Here is a 22,320-nt window from a genome sequence, read left to right as displayed (position 1 = left end):
CTGAGGAAAATACGCACATTTTCCCGTTATTTTACTTGTCTATTTTAAAAGGTTAAACAAACATTGACACTGTGTCTCTCAGAGAGAAAAGAACCCCCTCTCCCCCAACAAATTATATTTTTCTGCATTCACACACACACACACACACACACACACACACACACACACACACACACACACACACACACACACACACACGCATCTCCTTCTTCCCAAAGGTCAAACAATGCATACAACATGCTCGTATTATACCTTGATGTTTACTGTAGTTTAAAAGAAAGAGTTATGGTGGTTCGAATAAGTTACAGTGGGCGTTCTCAAACACATATTAATATCATTTAAATCTTTGTACAAATCTGTCCATTGCCTCCATCAGGTTTTGCTTTCTGAAGGCAGTACACAATTTAGCCCCATAAAAACATTTACAAAGTTAACTTGTTTAATCTCTTTCAAGACATTTTAATTTTATTTTGGTCTTGAGTATGACCTTAAACTACATTTGGTGGTGAGGCCCCAATTAGGGAGCTTTGTGGAATGTTGAACCATTTCTTGTTTGCCATTACTCCCAGATCTGCTCTGATTTGTTCTTAAGTAGCTTTTAGCCTTGATAAGTAGTGACCCATTAGTAACAAAACAACATGAAAAGGGCAAACATTTTATCAAACGAAACAACTTTTTAGATACCTTGTTTAATATGATGCGACCCCCACTAAAATATGTAAACATCCTCAGATGGTTAAATGTGACATTACTTCTTTTAATTACTGAGTAACCTAAAAAGATGAATTCAAAGAAAACCAAAAGAATAATGGAAAAATTAATCGATGGAATCGTTTCGAAACGCCCACCTTTTGTTTTAATTATTTTCTCAATCCAGTTTCTCATTGACACACAAGAATGCCACACCATTTCTTTGTTCAACTTAGCCCAAGGAGAACAAATGGCTGCTTTCAGCGAGTTCAAATTGAGATAGGAATAAGTTTAAACTTTATTTTTCAAGATAAACCAGAATGCAAAGTTCATAGAATTGACGTCTAGACTCGAGGGCAGTCAGATTGTTTTGTCCCAAAATCCCTGAAAACAGTCCTTTGAGTCATATTTGCCATGTGGGCTGACACTTCATCTTAAATGAAAATTAAATTGATCCCAAATGATTCATTGAGCCAAGGAAAGACTTTTTCCTGTAACTTAGATAAACTTGACTGTTGACTTTGACTCCTCCAAGATGATGATCGAAGGAGATTCAGTTCCTCAAAGCTACAGACATAAACTCTATCATTCTGCCTGTTGGTTACAACCTCCACCATGAACATGTTCTCATCGGACCTGATCAAGACCTTGTCTTGGGAATACTTGATCTATTACAACATCAGCTTGGCTTTATCCAACCGTTTCTTCATTGAAGCCTCTGAAATTAGCTGCCTAGACTGATTTTTATATGGAGTTAACTTTGTCTTCCTTCATTGCTTTTGTATTGAGGATTTTGAGAAATCCATCTATTTCGCAATTTTTCTGGCGCTTCTTTGTGGATTTTGGTCAATCCACTTCTTCACTGCAGAAATCACATTTCTTAGTGTGAATTGACCGTTTTCTTCCTTGAATTAGTTCAGTGGAAGCTGTACCTGACTGTTCATTTCTATGCATCGTCAACCATTTTACAACACATAATATCCTTGTTTCTCATACCAATGCTTTTGTAGGCAACAATCTGGTTATGCTTCCAACCATAACTTTTCAAATACATAAGTCAAATGCATGAAATTAGATGAACATTGTTAGGTATATAGAGGGGGGGGGGTTAAAGGTTTAAAATATTAGACACACGACATAGCATTAGGTCAATAATATACTTTTAAAATCATGGATAAATTTTTTGAGTCACTCTGTATGTTAGGGAGTCTATATCTGTGTTGAGGCTTCTATGATTAAAACTAAATTAAAGACTAAAAAGAAACATTATATTTCTTCAGTTTTGTGAAACATCTTCAGTAGGCTGGTTCACAAACGAAGACTCAAAAAACAAAAAGGAATTTTCATTGCTTACTTTTATTGTTTTTTTTTCCTTTTACTTGGGGAGGTCACCACTTATCAAGGCCTGAAGGCCACTCGAGGATAAGGGTTAATGAATATAAGGTGCTAGTTAAGTAATCGTTAATGATGTAAATTGGGTAGTATTTGATTATTTATGAGGACGACTAAACAGCAACTTGTTTACATTAGATTTGAAGGCTACCATGTTGTATTTAGCCGGGAAGAATGCCAATAGAACAGTGTTCCAAAGACGGGCAGTTCTGGGGAAAGAAGCTTTGTTCATGGAATCTGCATTTACATTTAGGCACAGGTAGAGAGTGGGGAAAATCATATACAGTGGTTTTGGTTAATCGAGTGTTTTTTGTGAAAGTTTAGTAAGGGGGGGGGACCATAGATTGGAGTTGAGACGAGTACTTATGAAAATAGCGATAGAGCAGAGAGGCTTGTAACCCCTCTTCTGTGCGAAAGAGGTTGCAGGGAAGAGAAAAGGGCATTACCTATTAGGTTTCGAAGCTGTTTTTTAATTCTATCAAGGCAGGATAGGGCGTGCCGAGCAGTTCCTATCCAGATGTAGCAACAGTACTCCATTGTAGGACGCGCCTGGTTCTAATACATATAGAGGAATGCATCAGCAGTGAGATACCTACTGGAGCAGTAGAGTGATCCAACCATCTTTCCAGCAATCTTGGCAACCGATTTGATGTATGTGTTCCATTTCAGATCAAGAGTGAAGGTCTGTTCCAGAAGCTTCTCAACATATGGGGCTATCGACCATTATCTTTTTCTCACATCTGTCTACTCTATATACTGTGGGTGTCCCGTGGGCTCCACAATGAGAACAAGTGCTCAGGATGTCTTCATGACAACGTTTTTGATTCCGTTGATAGCATCTATCAAACTTGTTTATTTTCATGCATTCCTTAACTAGACCATGAATGACAACGGTTTACTTTTTGATTTAACTAACAGCTCAATGTATCAAAATGCATTTGAATTACAAAAGCACATTCTTAATCAAATTCCAAACTTAGATTCTATTATCTAACGTTTGCAATTCCAGTCCTCTCATCATAGTAACTATTACCATCACATCTCCCCCAGGTAAAATCTCCTTACACTGTATGTATGCTTTTCTTGTTCCTCACTTAATATTTTACACTAGCTGAACCCATGGAAATTTCACGAAATGAGAAATATATTGAATCAACAAATATGTACTGATAAAGCTGATAAAAAAAATTAGCCAACAACACTCAGCAAATATGAGTTTATTAACATTTTGTCCATTGTATTTTAAATATAGAACTGGCCAAAATGAGATAAATTTATAAGTACTAAGAAATACTCAGAAAGTAATATTGTGCTACATAGTTCAATACAAATAATAAAATCATATTGGAAGAGACAATCTTTTATTTTCTCCTTCCATCTAGCATATATCTCTTTGAATGTTCCCTTTTTTTATGTAATGTTTCCTTGACTTTTTTCTTTTGTGAAGAACCGCTTCATGTAAAAATTCACACAAGTTCTTTTCTCATACCAATACAACAATGATCATATATCATTATTATAATGATATTCGAAAAATGAGGTTACATCGAAGGGAGGTCACTCATAGATTCGTCCAGGGTTGCCAGATTGGCCCTTTTAAAGTCAAATTTAATGAATTTGGCCTTTTTTGAAGCAGTTTGGCCTTCAAACATTGTATTTGGCCTTTTTCAAAGCATAACGTACAGGCTAACTTAGGAATAAATAAGCAGAATATTATATAGATTAGTAGGCACCCCTCCCCTCTGCAACATTTTTATCCTTATAACTGCAGATTTGAGACACACAAAGAAAAACATTCACAGCAACAACTCGCTTAGTTACAACTATAGCAATGAACTTTCTCCCTCTTTGTACCAAAAACCAAATGCAACTTCCAGGAATAAAGTTTATGTCCTAGAACATTCCATCTGTGGAACAAAATACTGCATAACTGCTTCCCAACTGACTATAACACTGTTGTTATCAAATCTAATGTAAACGATTTTTTTTTTGTTATAGAATTCGCTCCAGACAAGCTACTTTATGTAGGGAGCTAAAAACAAAATAGTACTTCAATGTCAAAAATTAGCAAATGATAAGTGTTAGAAGAATAGATTCTGACCCAGAACACAGCAATTCTTCTCCCTTTGTCAAAAACATCGCTCATGTAATGTGGGGACTGAAGGACAAAATAAGAGAAGTGAGTTATGAGGCTGCTGTTGAGTTGCTGTTTGGGATAATCGATTCTGTACATTCTACTGTGTTGTAATATTTTTGCTATTATGACTGGAGTATGATTCCCCAGATTAAAAGGTTCTGTTTATAGACACTGCCGATAGGACTTGGCAAATCAAATGAACTATGCTTTGCTTGCAACCAATCAGAAACTAGAATGGCTCAATAAAACATGCAAGATATTTTATAATTCTCACACGATTTTTCGTGCCCAACACAAGAAGAAATTTGCTCTTTGTCTGCAGACTTTTACAATCTGACACTTGTACGGATCGACTACTCAAAGGAAAACCCTATTCTCCATCTTTGTCTTGGCTTTTACAATTCAAAGCTTCTCCGATTGGCAACTATTGGAAACAAGACTGATTTTTCTTTTCTTCTGAAACCAATAAATGGCTTGCAATTCAAAATACTGGCTGATTCCAATTCTCTTGTGATGGTTATCATCGTCTAACTGGCAATCTCTTTAACCCTTATCTTTGAGTGGCTCCCAGGCCTTGATAAGCACTAACTCTTTTTTTTTTTATTATATAGAAGTCACCACTTATCAAGGCCCAGAGGTCACTCGAGGATAAGGGTTAATGAGTGTACAGTAGTCAATGGGACAATATCGTAGTAATTATTAGTAGTGGAAATTTGGTAAATTAGATTACTTAAGGGGGTGGCTCATCAAGAACTGGTTTATACTACTCGTACTAAAAAAAACAAAAACAAAACCTCTCAACCTAATAAGTAACTAACCCCATTCTCCTAAACACTTACTGTCACACTCTTCCCTGCGTTTACTGCTTTATACACTCTCTATCTTATATAAAAGGAACCGCGTGAGTGTCTATCAGTTCGTTCCTTATGGACTCCAAACGACTCGGCCGATTTTTATGAAATTTTACACAAAGTTACTTTATCTGCCTGGCAGTGTTCTTAGGTATACTTGAAGATGACCAAATTGTAGTCAGCTGGAAAGCAGGCAAACGGAAGAGAGTTCAACAGGCATGCAGTTCTACGAAAGAAGCTTTGTTCATCGAACCTACGTTTAGGTTTAGGCACAGATAATGATAAACTCATTAATAAAAAGGAAAAAAAAAAAAAACAGAAAAAACCCCAGAAAAAAACGGAACCCTAAAAATGTTCATTGTTTTATAAGATTGTATTAGTTTATGTTTATCCATTCCATTATAGAAATGACAGATCTTTTGAATATTTTTATATTCTTATTGTCTTTCATCTACTACAACATTTGACAAAACGGCCAGCCCTAATTTATGTGAGCCAATTAAAGAAAATCTCTTTGACTCGAGAATGTTAACAAAAATGTATATTCCAACCACATAACTGAGCCGTTAGGTCGTTTGATGATGATGCTAAATCTTTATAGGCTTGGAGAATGCATCTCTCAATCTCTGATGCATTTTGCGAATGATGGATCAGCCTGAATTTTCCTAATCTGAAATCAACACTAGGCCAACTTTGAAGTTCATCCACTAAACTTATTCTGAAATCTTGCTAGTTCTCCATAAATGTGTGGTGTGGCCCTTGGTTTTTGGTAAGACTATTTTACTGTCTTTGAATATTGCCAATTAGCAAGTGCTGACTAAAAACACGAACAGAGTTTTATAAATGAAGAACTGAGAAAAACGAAATTTTATAACAAAACCTTTTCATATTGACAATTTTATAAGCATGCTAGTAGGTCGCCCGATGTTGCCTGGTCGTAAAGTATGCATAAATATTTAATTTTAATTAATGCAGATTTCTTATTTATCATAAGCACAAATACCATAAGTATTAAACGTAATGTTAAATTCCTTTTTAAAATAACGAAGTAAAAAAAAATATGAAAAGAAACTGAGACGTGCATGCGAGTATCGTTTTTTCTTAACAGTTCACTTCTTGTAAGTAAAAAAAAAAAGAAATAAATACTCGAACTACGATTGAAACCAAAACCTAAAGACCGTGAGTCAAATATGATAACCATTAGACTAGCTTGACACGATCTTTAAAAAGTGTTTTCAAACCTACTTATTCTTAACATAAGGACTCCGTCATGTGAACAATTCACGCATGCACATTTGTGAAACAGTTGACAAACAGATAAAAATCCGATGACCCTCATGTACCAATGTTTCAATTTTTACCCCCTTAGCAGCCCTATTTTCTGGATAAAAACCGATTAAAAAGTTTCCCACCTGTCTGAATACCCTATATACGAAATTTCAAGTTTGTAGATCAAAATTTCGTTGAGTATATAGGTTGAGAAGTGTCCTCACATACACACATTCTCACTTTTCTAGATATATAGATTGATAAAAGTTATTTTCAATAAGTGAGTGTTCGTTCACGTGTGCACATGGGTTTGCTGTGACTTGCTGGCAGCTCCCCTTCAACTCCCTGGCTATATTTGCTACGGTTGGGACTGAATTACATTTCTGCCTTTTCTTTTCGAATCCAAATTTTAATTCTTTGTAATTTAGTCTTTCCTTTTAGGTTGGTTGATTGTTGGGTTTTACAACATTTTAAATGTGATTGGGTGATTTTATGTCGAAACCATATACGATTCGGTTTGTAAATTAATTTGACTTGTAGGTTATTCTGTTTGTAAGCAAATAGTTTGTAAACGATAGTCTCTACTTAACCCATAGATGAGTACCTGGAAGGTACACACTTTTTGAACCAGAATCGACCTGGGAGTAGTGATTATTAAGGCATGACTCCACCCTCCCCCGAAGCTCTCAAATTGAGGCCTGACCACTTTCAAATGTCTCCAATCGTAAAAAGACCTAAATGAACAAAAATTGACCACCATTAATTTAAAAAGAAAATTTTTTTTTATGCAATTTTCACTCCAAACAAGGCACAATGCCACTTTGAAGTAGGGGGCTACTATCGGGGACGTAAGTTGTAGGGATATTATGAAGGGAGATGAGTAGCAAGATGTTTGTTCACATTATACTTGAACTTCTGCATGTCAGTACAGTTGGGAAAGCAGTTCCAAAGACCTGCAGTTCTGAGGAAGAAACTATTGGAATAGAAGGCTTTCTTACACCTAGGGATCTCTACTGTGTAGGGGAGGGATTAGCTGCTTGTCAGGTTTGTCAGGTGTATTTACTTCAAGGGGTACAAGTGCTTGTAGTTCGTCAGAGCATTCACCATTAAAATACTTGTAGAACAGGCAGAGGGATGCAACATTTCGTAGATGGGACAGACGATGAAGCCTGGATGACAGTTCAGAACCTATCAGGGTGACGACTCTCCAGGAGTGAGAGACAAGTAGCAGATGCACCAGCCCAAATGTGACATACATGGGCGAATGGTGGCCTTATAGAGGTACAGAATACTTTCAGGCGTAAGCAGCTTTCTAGCATGGTAGAGATAGCCCATCTTCTTCACAGCAGCCTGGTAATACTCTCAATGTATCTATTCTGATTCATTTTCCCTGTGAACATTAGGCCGAAGAGTTTAAAGGAAATACTACAGATTGGAGGTCTTCATCTAGTGTTTCTGCCATTTCCTTAGATATGTGTTTATTTGTTTCCCCCCTCGTGCCTGTTATAGAGAGTGGTGTCATCAGCAAATATATCCATCTCAGAAACAATTTTATCAGGGAGGTCACTTATGAATATCAGAAATAATAAAGGTTCTAGGATAGGCCCCTCATGTACTCCCGCATTTATATCATATTGTTTAGATATACGACCGTCGAGGACAACCTGGATTTTTCTCTTACTTAAGAAGGATTTAATTACATTATGTATTCTTCCAGTGATACCATATGATCTGATTTTCCTTAGAAGACCATCGTACCAAACCCTGTAAAAAGCCTTACATATATCAAGGGCTACCGCTCTACCCTCCCCTGCTTTGTCTAGTGAATGGTATATATGTTCAGAGAGTTAGGATATCTGCTGTGCAACGGGCTTGTCTAAATCCATATTGATTGTCAGTCAGAAGTTTAGCAGCTGTTATAAGTGATGGACTAATACTGGATGACCTAATTCTTGTATCCTGCTGTTTCCTCTTTTTCTTTTTTGTACTTTACACTCTTTACCCCCATTCCGCTTCCTTGTTCTGAACGACGTGGTCTCATACTAAAAAACAAAAAACAAAAAACAAAAAACTCTCAACCTAATAAGTAACTAACCCCATTCTCCTAAAGACTTACTGTCACACTCTTCCCAGCGTTTACTGCTTTATACACTCTCTATCTCTGTCTATTATTTAAAAGGAACTTTATGTGTCTGTGAGTTCGTTCCTTATGGACTCCAAAACAACTCGGCCGATTTTTATGAAATTTCACACAAAGGTACTTTATGTGCTTGGCAGTGTTTTTAGGTAGGTTTTGTATTGAAATGTTTTTGATAAGTATCGATAATCAAAATAATCTTATGAAAGAAAGAACAGGCGATTTTAATCAAAGTTAACATTTTACACAGCCGAACGTCACAAATGTATTTGAGAAGTTTTATTAGCACACAAGCCGAAAGGCCTGCGATATAAAACCAGCAGTAAGCTCTTTGATATGGCAGGGGCACATTCGAAATGAATGTTTTTGCTTAGAGCACGATTACACCATGATTTTTTCATTTTAAACTTTCATTCAAGTCATTATATATACATTTTCTTTTTATAAACTCCACAATAGGTTCTCTACTATACAATCTAGACTGCAATGTAATGTGGACTAAGTCACAATGGGGAGGCATATGAAGCTTCGTCTTTGTGCACCACAATGGGTCTCCATCTAGAGCAGGCAATCAATTGATCTGATTGAAAAGAAGCGATTTCACCGATTTCAAAGACAATTAAATATGGGAGTGTAAAACATTCGTTGATCATCATTTAATCCCGGGCAACATCGGGTCTCCCTGCTAGTTTCCATGTTAAACAGAATTAATAACATTTATTCAATGAATAAGATCTGTCATAGTGTTAAAATATTAGAAAAAAATTAACATCTTAAGTATGTTCTTGTATTAATATTTCTACATAGATTGTATCCTTTTTTTCATCACTTAATTTGGGGAGGAGAGCTTGAGTAGTTGGTAGGGTTGGGAAGTAGGCAGAAAAACAAATGTAGAAAAGGTTGAGAAATGTAAATTTGCAGGTGGTACGAGGGGCGTGCAATAAGTAATGCCCCTGACCCACTTCCCATAGCAGTAGAGTAACAAAACTTGGCAAGGTTATTAGTCTTTCTCTACATAGGAACCACTCAGAGTTATGCATTTCTCCCATCGTTTGATGCAGCTCTGGAGACCATTTTTGTAGAACACCCCAGGTTGGTCCTCTAACCACGACGTGACTTCAGAAATAAAGGCTGCATCATCTGGGAAACGCTTTCCTTTCAAAAACAACTTCATGGCTGGGAAGAGGTGAAAGTCAGAGGGTGCAAGGTCAGGAGAGTAGGAAGATGGGGGAGGATTTCATAACCCCACGCCCATGCTTCTGATCTGGCGACATGCGAGTTGTGGATCAGAGCGTTGCCCTGCAGGAAGAGGGTACCTTTGCTGATCTTGCCCCGCCTCTTGATTTTGATAGCTTCCCTTTCCTCAAAAGTGAAGCATAATAGGCTCTTGCAATTGTGGTACCCTTTGCTAGGAAATCTGTCATCACTACTCCGTCATGGTCCCAGAAGACTGTGAGCATGACCTTGCTAGCAGAGGGTGGCAACCTTGCCTTCTTTGGAGGTGGTGAGTCCAAGTGCTTCCACTGCATTGGATCATAGTGATGGACCCAGGTTTCATCCTGTGTAATCAGTTTTTTGAAAAACTTTGACTCATCTTCTTGGTATATCTCCAAATTCAAACTCGAGTACTCGACGTGTTCTCTCTTCTGGAATGGTGTGAGCAACCTGGGAATCCATCTGGCAGACACCTTATGCATATGCAAATGGTCATGAATGATAGTTTCCACAGACACTGTATTAATCTTGACATCTTGGGCTATTTGGCGAATAGTAATGCGCCGATCTTCCAAAATGGCAGCCTCAACTTGACGGACAGATGCCTCATCAATGGTAGAAGGGGGGCGACCAGGTCTGGGGGCTGTTTCCACAGACTTCCGGCCATGTTTGAATTCACGATGCCAGCGTTTTACACGGTCATATGATGGGGCATTATCACCATAAGTTTCTTTCATTTCATCAAAAGTCTCCTGTGGTGTGCGTCCTTTCAAATATAAAAACCGGATCACTGCTCGACATTCAACAGGCTCCATTTCACACCTGACTCAGTTCAAACACCTGTAAAACAGAAACCACAATTAGTTCAAAGCTGTAATTTGCCACATAACCCGTAGAGATATAAACCATTGCACATGCAAAATTTCAGCTAGATCAAACCACTGGAAGTAGGTCAGGGCATTACTTATTGCACGCCCCTTGTAGGATGAGGTAAAAATGAACATGTTGCCAGTGGATGTTTGAAGCAGTTTAGTGTCATGCTCCGAAGAAATTCTATTAATGAGACCATGATGGGTACTACCACACGCCGGGTCAAGGTAATGCTATCCCCCCCCCCAGCTCCAAAATTTGAACTTCATCACTGGATGAACTTTAAAATTATATCCAGGACCATAGTAGACCTTGAGTTTACTTTCAGCAACCTTTTGCTTCCCTTATTTTCTCCTTTAGTCCTCACATTCCATGAGCAACTATTTGACGAAGGGGGAATAATTGCTGCTTTCAGGGTTGGAATCTGTCGGTATGACACTTAGTAGTTTTGGACCTTGAAGTGGTATTGGAAATTGTGAACAATTACGGTTTATTCGTCTAAATGGTGTGTATATTTATATTATACTATAAACATTCAATTATAGTATTAGATATCTTTGTCTCAGAATCAGCAGTTGACCTTGCAAACTGTTTTTCTTGGCAATGTCTTCCAAGATCTTCAATTTGTTTACTTCAATACCGCTTCAATGCTTCAATGCCACTTGTTTTACCTACATTCTCTTTTAGACAACGACTGTGCCATCGAAAGAAAAAAGCAAAAGAGTTTTGGTATATTGGGAGTTGTCAGTTTTATTTAATGAAACATTCTCTTTTCCATTAATGAGCCACCACTCATCGAGACCAAAAGCCACAAAAGGATGAGAGTTACTGAGATGAAATGATAGTCAGTTGAAGAATATTATAAGAGGATTGAAAATGGTGAATGTAACAGAGTGCAGTATATATGCGAGTACCGAGCTGTGTATTAAATGACGTCATAGTAAGGAAAAATAAAAAGACTACAAGGAAGAAAGAGCATGCTAGAGAAGACGATCACATTAGAGACGTGGATGATGTTTGAGAGGACAGAGGTGAGAGAGAAGGCGCATGATCTCGTTTTATTTGGGAAAATACCCGGAAATAACTGTTGTTGCTACAAAAAAAAAAAAGGGAGTCAAATTATTACTTGTCCTATGTCCCTTTAGACACTGTGTGAGTCCTAGGTGTAAACATGTGTAATATTATACAAACAAAAGTTGATTACTTATGGGGATGGTTTATAACAAATATTTAATTATTGGAATTTTTTTTGAGATGAGTAATTTGCATATTTTCTATTTATTTGTGGACTATTATCCTCATCTTAAAAGACAAAACTATGCATTATGGGATCCGTTTGATGCACAGTAAGGGATTAATAGTAATTAGTATTTAATGCAAAAATGAACGCAAATGTGTTATGAACTATGTTACTACGGGAAGGCATGTGAGCTTCCGTCTGGTGCACTGCAGTGGGTTCCCGAATAGTGTCAGGTGGTATTGGTGCATATTGTGAACAAGACGTATCTCAGCATTTGCTCAGCTTTAGCCGCAAAATGACGTCAACAGCCCGAAAAATGAATAAATGTAAAAAAATGTAGAAACCAAAATAACCATTTACCCTAATTTGGTGTTTTATTAATCATTTTTTTTTTTTTAATAATAATTGTCAAGAAAAGGTTAAAAGATGCAAAAATTAATTTTTGTGGAGTCAAATAATTTTAAGGAAATGTTTAAAAAAAAAAAGAAAAAAGTTCAAAGAAAATTTTTGTTGTTGTTTTTATTATAAAAAAAATTGTTGTTGTTTTTATTATAAAAATTTTTGTTGTTGCTTTTATTATAAAAATTCAGTGTGGCGTGTTCTGATAGGCTGATCACGTTGCTATGTCAGACAGCAGCTAAAACCGAGCTGTTGCTCGACATAAGCCAGCTGTTGACATCATGTTCCAACCAAACGCTGAGATACGTCTGAACGTCTAATTCACAATATACACCAGTGCTTAGCAGGTAATCAATCAATTTGATTGACGAATGGGCGAATTCACCATTTTCGATAACCATAAACGTATTGGAAGTGAACATTCGTCGAGTCTCCTTGCTAGTAACTTTATAGATGTAGATTATAGAAACCTGTACAATTGTGCTTAAGTAAACATGAGTTTGTAACCTATTAGACAATTTATTAGATTCCCGACTAATCTAATAATTGTTTTTTTCTTTTCTTTTTCAGGTCTCACTGGCTTTGTCTACAGGAACCTCATTTCAATGTTTTCACCATCATCTGACATTCATGTTGCAGAAAGTGATGAGCCGCGCAGAACAGACCGTGTTCTCTTCCCTCGTCAGCACTTCAGCTGTTCTGCAATTCCTTGAGGATAACTATGATATATCCGTTGTTACAAATAGGCATTGATCGGTGCGAAGGTAATTACTTAATCTTATTGATTTACCATATTCTCTGGATGTATTTCAATATGTCTGCACTGGATGAGAGAAATCTTTGCGGCAAATCACTTTAAGATATTGCTCTAATCTCTTTCATAGAAGAAAAAAATTAAAGAAGTGTTTTGCACTCCACCCTCCAAATAAACAAAAACAAAAGGCCATTCATTATTATTCCAGAATCTATTTTTGGCTAATGTGATCTCTTGTAATGCCTCTAGTGGTAGAGGGTGCTGGCTTGTAGTACCCCCCCCCCAGCAAAAGAAATAACAATAGCACACAAGAACATAAGTCTGTTATGAGATTGTATATCTTTGCTTGCCAACGTAAGGATGAGCCAAAGCCTTAGCTGGGCCTTACTTCTTCATGTGTTAGTATTCTTGAGGTTATGTCATGGAAACATTGATAACTCAAAAATTATTGATCTGATCAGGCTAAAGACTTTTACATGGCGGTTACCATTATCAAAGAGCATCAGATCCATACATCAAATTTGGTAAGATTGGAAGTTGAAATTCTAAATTTCAAAGTAATTGTCAAATGCAAGACTTCATTGACTTCAATATGGGCCAAATAGTGAATCTACATTGAACAGAATCAAAATTATTGCTAAAAGTGTGATGTGTGATTATTGCTAAAAGTGTGATGTGTGATTATTGCTAAAAGTGTGATGAAAAGTGTGTCACGTAGTTTATTGATATCCTAAAATCAAATCATCTCTAAGTTAAACCGTGACATATTTTGACCAAGTTTGATGACGATAGGTCAAGTGATGTATATGCTAGGTGGTACACAAACCAACATTGTGACAAACTCGACTGCAAGCATAATCTCTGCTTTGGCAGAGATTATGATGTGTTTTTTTCTGTCTAATTGTTAAATTGTATATGTATATAAAATTGTCTAATTGTTAAATTGTATATGTATATAAAATGAGATTTTAAATAATAACTAGCAGGGAGACCCGACGTTGCTTGGGATTGAATGATGGTCAACGAATGTTTCACACTCCCATATTTTTATTGTCATTTAAATTGGTGAAATTACCCATTTTTCAATCAAATCAATTGATTGCTTGCTCTAGTTGAGAACCTATCTGCTTGTGCAGTAGTAAAACTTCTCAAATGCACTTGTGATGTTAGGCTGTATAACGGGTTAACTTTGGTCAGAATCACCTGTTCCTTCTTTCAATAGATTTTTTTTTTGTTGATATTCATATTTATCAAAGACATTCTGATACAAAACCTATTTAAGAACACTGCCGGATACATAAAGTACATTTGTGTGAAATTTCATAAAAATTGGCCCAATCGTTTCCAAGTCTATAGGGAATAAACATGCGCACAAAGTTCCTTGTATATAATAGATAGATAATTTTTCAATATTTTTAATGTGACACAAATAAATATAAAGTCTGATAAACAAGAATTAATAATGAAAAAAGTTATTTATGTTACTGTTACAACTGCAGTTCCTCTTTGCCCTTCTTGAGTCGCAACTGGTGATCTCTGCTTTCTCCAAGTATTATTTGAAGATCTGTAGTACATGCGTAAGTAAGTAAACATGATGGTGGTGGTGGGGGGGGGGACGAACGAATGTGAAAGAGATCGATAAACCACTGCCTCTCTTCCTCATCTGGTTCTGCTTCACTCTTTACCTTTTCTTTCCATTTCTTCCTTCAAAGAGGCAGCATTCACAGACCGATAGAAATATAGAAATGGAAGATACATAAAACTGTATGCTAACTACGGCCGACCGGGTCCACACGATCAAGGTGCTGACAAAAAGACATTGTTTTTGCAAAAGGTGTTAAATCGCGGTGCCTTAATCAATGTAAAAGAGTTTCTACATGATTCGACAATACTGATCTAAGATCCACTGCAAGCTGTTTGATTCCCAGATATAAATACAAAATCGTCTGCTAAACAAAGACAGAAACACTCAAGTTACTACATTGCAGAACCCCGAATGACCAAAAAAAAAAAAACACAAAAAAACAATAGAAATCAAAATACCTCCTACTACTACTACTACTATAATATAAGCACCTTGGAAGGAATACTTTATCATTAATCCTCCTTTTTTCTTATGCATTAATTCCTTTACGTTAATCATCAGTCTGTTATTAATAAGACAGCATAATTCAATTCAATGCATTTGTTTTTTTTTCCTCTGATGTAATAATGACAGTGATTAGCGTTGCTGAATGTTGATTAGTAATTGGGGGCGGGGGGGGGGTCTTTTTACTAGCATTCGTTTTTACATTGTAAATAGTCATATCATCCTTTTCCTCTGTTGCATGTTGTCAAATACGCATTTTAAATAGATTTCCTCATGGTATGACTTAATTTAATTATTGTAGACGAATGCATATGGTGAAGTACGTATAGAGTAAATGTGGTATTGTGGTGTTTGTTGAGTGATAGTAGTAACTAGCTAGGTTATATCAGTTTGCAATAGTTTGCAGTGACTCGCCTTTCTCCCCCCCCTATTTAACCTTGTGCCACATTTTTTAATAATTTATTTTTGTAATATATTGAAAATAAATACTTCCATTCATTTCTGTCTTCCATCTACCATCGCAATTAAATGCACCTTAATTGTTCCTTCATACCATGAACTCTCACACTTCTAAGTAGAATTCTTTTACTCAAAGCATGCAGAATATAAAGTTGAACTTGGATTTAATTTCAACAGCCTCGTAATTGTCACTCCCCGACCCCTGTTCTGTCTTTTAGGTCTCACATTCAATAAGCAATTTTTCTAATAAAGTAGTGTAGAGGACTAGGGTATATAAATCCTAATCCCGTTACAAAAGAAAATAATGAAACGGATGGAAAGAAGAAAACAAAGACTCAATTGCTGGAATAGATAAACGTGTCGTTTATTTACTGTTGAAAGAATGAATTAAATTTAAATATATAACACGTGTTTAGACAAAGATAAAGGATAGAGGGTTGACATCAGTTAAACTGTGCGCAATGTTAGCCGTCAGCTACGTGGTGGTGTTCTCTGGCACAAGTAGTAGATAGAGAGAGAACGCGTGTAAAGTGTACATACTGTTTGTTAGCCTTTTGTCCCACATAGTAGCAAGTGGTGTGAGGCACGCGCGTGCATGCCAAAAAGGCACGCTGTCGGTCCGTAGACTGTCCAGCTAGGAAGCTGGTCTGAAAAGGGTTGAAAACAGCTTGTCTCTTCCTTTTATAGGTGTTTCCGCTGGTCTTTTGCGCAGGTGTGGATTTCCTTTGAAAGGGGAACTGACGTTGTCCTTGTGTGCGTGTGTGAGTACATGTGTATATATTAGCGTGTGTGTATATACACGTGAATGTGAGTGTACGTACGCGAACGTGAATATATGTACGTGTGTGGACGTGGGCGCGTATGTTTGTGTGCGCGTATGTATATGACCAGTAATATAGCTTGAAATGTGAACGCGTGTTTTTGTGTGAGACTAGAAAAGGCTCGCGCAGTGGAAAGAATTCCTGTTTTCTGGATTGTCTGTTAATGGCATGTAAAGATTTATAAGCTTCTTGTATTACTCATCATCATTCAACTGTCAATGTATCCATCTCATAAGCCCTCGTCCTTGAATATTTTTTTTTAGCTTTGATATGTAAAAGAAAAAGAAAAGAAGAAAAAAGCTGTGTTGTTTAGCATATTCTAGAGTGAATTTCTAAGGTTTGTGTTATGATTAACCTAAGAAAATAGTTATTTCCCTTGAATGGAGAAAGGAGTGATCGCCCTTGGATTTTGAAGTAAAGAGTCGGCCATGACACTTTGAGACACACACACACACACACACACACACACACACAACTTTATCATAGCATATCGGGTGATTAAAATTTTCGTAATCTCAATCGTAACTTGGTAAATAAATCTATGAAATTTTGTATCATTTTTCTAGACAACACCCATTTTAAACCCGTAATAGTTTGTAAACGCTGTTACATAATGAAAGACCTATTTTCTCTTGTATGTATATGCAATCTCTTATGTAGTAATAAGTTGTGATTTGGTTAGTAAAAAACAGGCATCTCCAAACTCTCGTATTGATACGCAGGTGATGAGCATATCAATGCTTTGCCTAATTTCCACCCAAAGCTGGATGTGCATCAAATATGGCAGTTCAAATCGAGATGTCAATGTACACAGCTGTCGCATTTCCTCTTGTCGCCCATCAGTGGTGATGAGAGACAAGAATATACTCAAGACCAACTTGGACTAAATTAATTTCTTACTTTAATACATGTACGTTGATCCAACTTGCTTAACATGTTTACATTCCTGTATTCCCACGTTCCTGTTAAAGATAGATTTATATTATTGTAGAAAGGACGTTGGTAATTTTATTTCGAACTCTGGTGACTCCGTTTCTTATCCAATTCAAGTCAGAACACGGACACGGCTGATTTTACAACATATCTATCTTCCATCTCGATACTCTTCAACCAACTAACTCTTCATCTACATATTGACAACTTCCAACATAATATGAACACCCAACTTTTTTGTTTTAAATTTTTTTTCTATCTTTTTTTCTACTTAAATTTTCTTTTTTTCCCCTTTCTCTCCACCAATTTTATATGTTTCTCTATTTTAATTCCTCTTTCACCTTTTCTTTTACCCCCTTCTGTTTTCTATCCCCTCCCCTACCAACACTCCTCGTTTCTCATCTCCACTCCCTTTAATAGTCCCCATCAATTCACCGCATATTTTTTTACTTTTTCATTTCAAATCTAAATGTTCTCAAGCCAGTTTTATCTTTGTATACCCGTATAGTGTTATAATGCCAGTTTTTCTCCTCTTCTGATGAGAAGCATCTAGCTTCGAAATGTTATGGCCTAAAGAGGTTCTTTTTCATTTTCCTCTCATTTTCGTCCCTATTGACCTGATGATTTTAATAAAGTTCTGTGCAACTTTTATTCCTCATCTTTTAAATTAATTTATGAATTGCTCCTCTTAACCGGGTAGAGCTTTTACTATCTTCATATATTTTCTTTATAAAGAAAATATTCTTTTTTATCTCATTTATTTTTAATGCATATATATATATATATATATATATATATATATATATATACACACACACACACACAGTGCTCCAAAAAATTGGTGGAACACTTTTTAATCAGAGTACAGAGTATAGCATAGCAACCTATCAGTGAAACTTTTGGGATATTAATCTGGTCAGTTAAGTAGCAGAGGGAGTTGTTCAATTTCAGCTGCTTTGTTGTTAATGAAATAAACAACAGGTGTTTCAGAGGCGCAACAGTGAGACCCCACACCCTTCAAAGCAGGAATGGTTGAGATCACTGATACTTATTTTCCCTTCTCATCTCTATTGGCTGATTTTTTCTGTTTTTTCTACTGCTGTAGTTTTTCATTTGGCTTGGATAAGCATCTATCTGTTGATAGCATGGTGTGGTACCTGGAATGCAACTCCTCCAAGATGGCACGTCAGTACATGCCATTGTAAGGTTTGCTGTGTCTCGGCAAAGTCTCAAGAGTGTGGAGGAGATTCCAGGGGACAGATGGTTACTCTAGAAGAGTTGGACAAGGCGGTAGAAAATTCGTAAATCCACAACAGGATTAATATCTGCACCTTTGTGCAAGGAAGAACAGGATGGGCACTGCTAGAGCCCTATAAAATGACTTCCAGCAGGCCACTGGTGTTAATGTTTCTGACCAAACAATCAGAAACAAGCTCTATAAGAGTGGCCCGAGGGCTTGAAGACCTGATGGGGTTGTATACACATTGCTTAGCAACCTCGAGCTTGATTAGTATTTGCTATAATTCATCAGTTGACAACTACACCACTGATGTCCTATGCTTTTTACCTATGAGAGTAGGTTCAATCTGAGCACATGCGACAGACGTAAAAGGGTCTGGAGATGCCGTGGAGAACGTTATGCTACCTACAACATCATTTAGCATAACCAGTTTGATGGTCTGAGATAGACATACAGACCTGTACAGCTTAGATAACAGCACACTGACTGCTATTAAGTATTGAATTAAATTCTTGGACCAATTGTCAGAACCAATGTTGATTCTGTGGGACCTAGGTTCCTCCTGGTCCATGACATTGCTCGACCTCATGTGGCTAGAGTATGCAAGTAGTTCCTGGAGGATGAAGGAATTGATACCATTGAGTGCCCCTCCCTACGTTCATCTGACCCAAACTTAATAAAACAGCCCTAAGGCATTATGTTTAGGTCCATCCAATAAGGCCAGGTTGCCCCAAAGACTGTCCAGAAGCTTAGTGATGCCCTGGTCTAGATCTGGGAGATCCCTCAGGACATCATCTGTTATTTCATTAGGAACATGCTCTGACGTTGTCAGGCATGTATATATGCACAAACTACTTAGAATCATTTTGAGTTTTTACAATGACATTTTGGCAAAATGGACCAATCTGCTGCACCGTTTTTTCACTTTTATTTTGGGCGTGTCTTTGATTTCCCCTTTTTATAAGGTGATCATTTTCATTTTGAAGAAACAAAATAGACTTCGTAGCCTCGTAGGAGATGTCCTTTTCTCTTCCTTGCAACCTCTATCTCATAGAAGAGATGTTGCGAGTTTGTCTCTGATGTATCGTTATTTTCATGGAAAGTGTTCGACTGAGCTTCAATCTATGGTCCCCCCTCGCCAAACTTTCACAAGAAACACTCGTCTAGCTGTAAACACTATCAATAATTCCCCCCACTCTTTATCTGTGCCTAAACCTAAACGTAGATTCCATGAACAAAGTTTCTTTCTTAGAACTGCACGCCTGTGGAATTGTCTTCCGTTTTCCTGCTTTCCGGCTGACTACAATATGGTTGTGTTCAAGTCTAACGTAAATAAGTTCTTGATGAGCCGTTCCATATAAGTTATCAAATTTACCAAATTTTCATTACTAATGATTACTATATTGTCCAATTTCTACTGTACACTCTTTAACCCTTATCCTTGAGTGGCCTCTTGGCCTTGATAATGTGGTGATGCCTATGTAAAAAAAAAAAAATTATCTGGCATCATTTTGTAACTAATACATCAACTACTTATTATCAGAAAAGATATTCAAGATTACCCTTCTCCATTTGGATCTGATGTGTTTTTAAAGTGTTTCTCTAATTTTTCTCAGCAGTGTAGATATATAACGTTACTGCACAACTTTTTGAACCCAAACTTTTGATATAAAAAAAAAACAGATGACCAGCCAATGTTATTCAAAATGCCAGCAAACCACCCAACTCTCTCCAATACAACTCAGTGTCTCTAGTATGATTATTTATCTTTATTTATTATATATATCTTAATTAATTAGTTATTGCTTTCCCTATTCATGTTAACTTGACTGACCTAAAAGAGTGCTGTAGCCTAGCATATGTGCTGATTCTTTGAGTTTCCCGATCTTCCATTATTACTCTATTATTTTGACTTATTTTTTAAAATGTCGAGCTGTCTTTTTTTGCCTGATTTTAATGTCTCTCTTTAATTTCTTAATGATCCAACACTTTTATCTTACTTAACAGATATTGTTCACAGTGGTTGTATTAATTTACCGTCTTTTCAGAAGGTTAGACACAAGGTCAGGAGAGGTTTTGAAGAGCCAACCCACTAGGAAAAGTGCACTCTTGCCATGAAAAATGCCTGAGAAACCTCAACATTCCTCGGTAGTGTAACAGAATGCTGACCTACATATGGCAGCAGTAGCAGCAGCAACCGACGTATGCAAAGGACTGAGCCGTGTGTGAGTTGATGTCACAACAAGGAAGAAGGAAAGAAAAAGATTATATATATATATATATATATATATATATATATATATATATATATATATAAAAGAAAAATGTGGCCAAGGATAAAGGAGAGATAGATGTGTATCACCCATGGCAGAGAGCGACAGGAAAAGACACGTCCTAAACATGGGCTAACAAAGCCAGAGTACCATGTGTTCGACAGGGCAGAGTCTTATTAAGCACATTGGAGTACGAGAAGATTTTTGCAACAAGAGACAAGGTGTTATTCTGGAAAGTACCTGCAAATAAATGTCTGTTATTTCACTAAAAAAAAAAGAGTGAGTCGAATTATTTTCCTGTATTTGTTACCTTGGATGGCTGTCTACATGTTAACACATGTGTGACATTACAGTGAAAAATGCCATGAAAAAAATGAAATCAGAAACAAGCTCTATAAGAGTGGCCCGAGGACTTGAAGGCCTGATGGGGCTGTATACACATTGTTTAGCAACCTCGAGCTTGATTAGTATTTGCTATAATTCATCAGTTGACAACTACACCACTGATGTCCTCAAGTGATTAGCAATAAATTAAACTATTTTTGAAGAGAGAAGGTAAAAACGCCTGGGAGGATGAACTTCCTAGATATGCACAGAACCATCATTTTTATATAGATTGTAATTTTAGTTGAAAGGATTGTTAATATCATGTTTTTCTTAGCCTGAAAACTCTACAACTCTTTGTGTAAATTTGTACACATAATGAGATTATGATTATCTTCTACAAACAATGAATGCTCCATCATTTTGAGTTGTAAAGTTTCTTGAAAATCTTCTTTTTTTTTTTTTTTTGCATAATCTATATATTAATATGATAGCGTGTTTTATTATTTTGTGTGTCACACTTACATCTTTTTCTTCCGAGTGATTATCGTTTAATTGTTATGATCTTCCATTTCTTGTTATAAATATTTTTAGCAAGAATTCAACATAAGTTTCGGTTTCAATTATAGCTGATAGCACTCAAGTCATCTAGATTTTTATAAATATTTTTAGCAAGAATTCTTCATAAGTTTTGGTTTCAGTTGTGTGTGTATATATATATATATATATATATATATATATATATATATATATATATATAACTTGAGTTCCTTCAGCTTTAATAAGTTGAAGGAACTCAAGTTATATATATACACACACATATATATATATATTTTCTTCACAAGTTTGGTTTCAGTTTCGATTCAAGCTGATGCACCTAAGTCGTATGGATATATATATATATTTTTTATTTTAAAATCACAACTTTATGATATATAAGAATCAATAGAAAATTGACTCTATAATACATACGAAATCTGCATAAATTAAAAAGCATATTTTACGACCGGGCTATGCTGGGCGTCCCTGCTAGCTTAAATAAATACTTTTGCAGTTTTAACAAAAGAGCTATAATGATATCAGAACGTCTCCATTTACGCTGAACATCCACAGAATGCCAACATCAATATATTACATGAAAGAGTCCGCAGTGGAATTTCCACAGTTTGATATTATAACGGCAGATGACTGTTTATATAAATCAGTGGATGTTTTTTTTTTGTTTTT

At 36.4% G+C, this 22,320-nt stretch overlaps 1 protein-coding gene across 2 annotated transcripts in view; it reads left to right on the top strand.

Moving 5' to 3' along the window:
- LOC145243379 (tRNA-dihydrouridine(20a/20b) synthase [NAD(P)+]-like) overlaps positions 1-22,320 on the top strand; it is a 340,728-nt gene that overhangs the window by 294,648 nt on the left and 23,760 nt on the right. For both annotated transcript variants that reach the window (XR_013862859.1, XM_080106212.1), the window contains exon 9: positions 12,771-12,964. Coding sequence is in view for 1 of the 2 variants with exons in the window: in XM_080106212.1 (XP_079962338.1) it covers positions 12,771-12,953 (183 nt within the window). In the remaining variant the exon portion in view is untranslated. The remainder of the gene's footprint in view (positions 1-12,770; positions 12,965-22,320) is intronic.

Source organism: Euprymna scolopes, chromosome 22 (genome assembly GCF_053919585.1).
Source record: "Euprymna scolopes isolate OS-2025 chromosome 22, ASM5391958v1, whole genome shotgun sequence".
NCBI lineage: Eukaryota > Metazoa > Mollusca > Cephalopoda > Sepiida > Sepiolidae > Euprymna > Euprymna scolopes.
The sequence above is the reverse complement of the archived record's forward strand: the minus strand, read 5'-3'. Positions and strand labels throughout refer to the sequence as shown.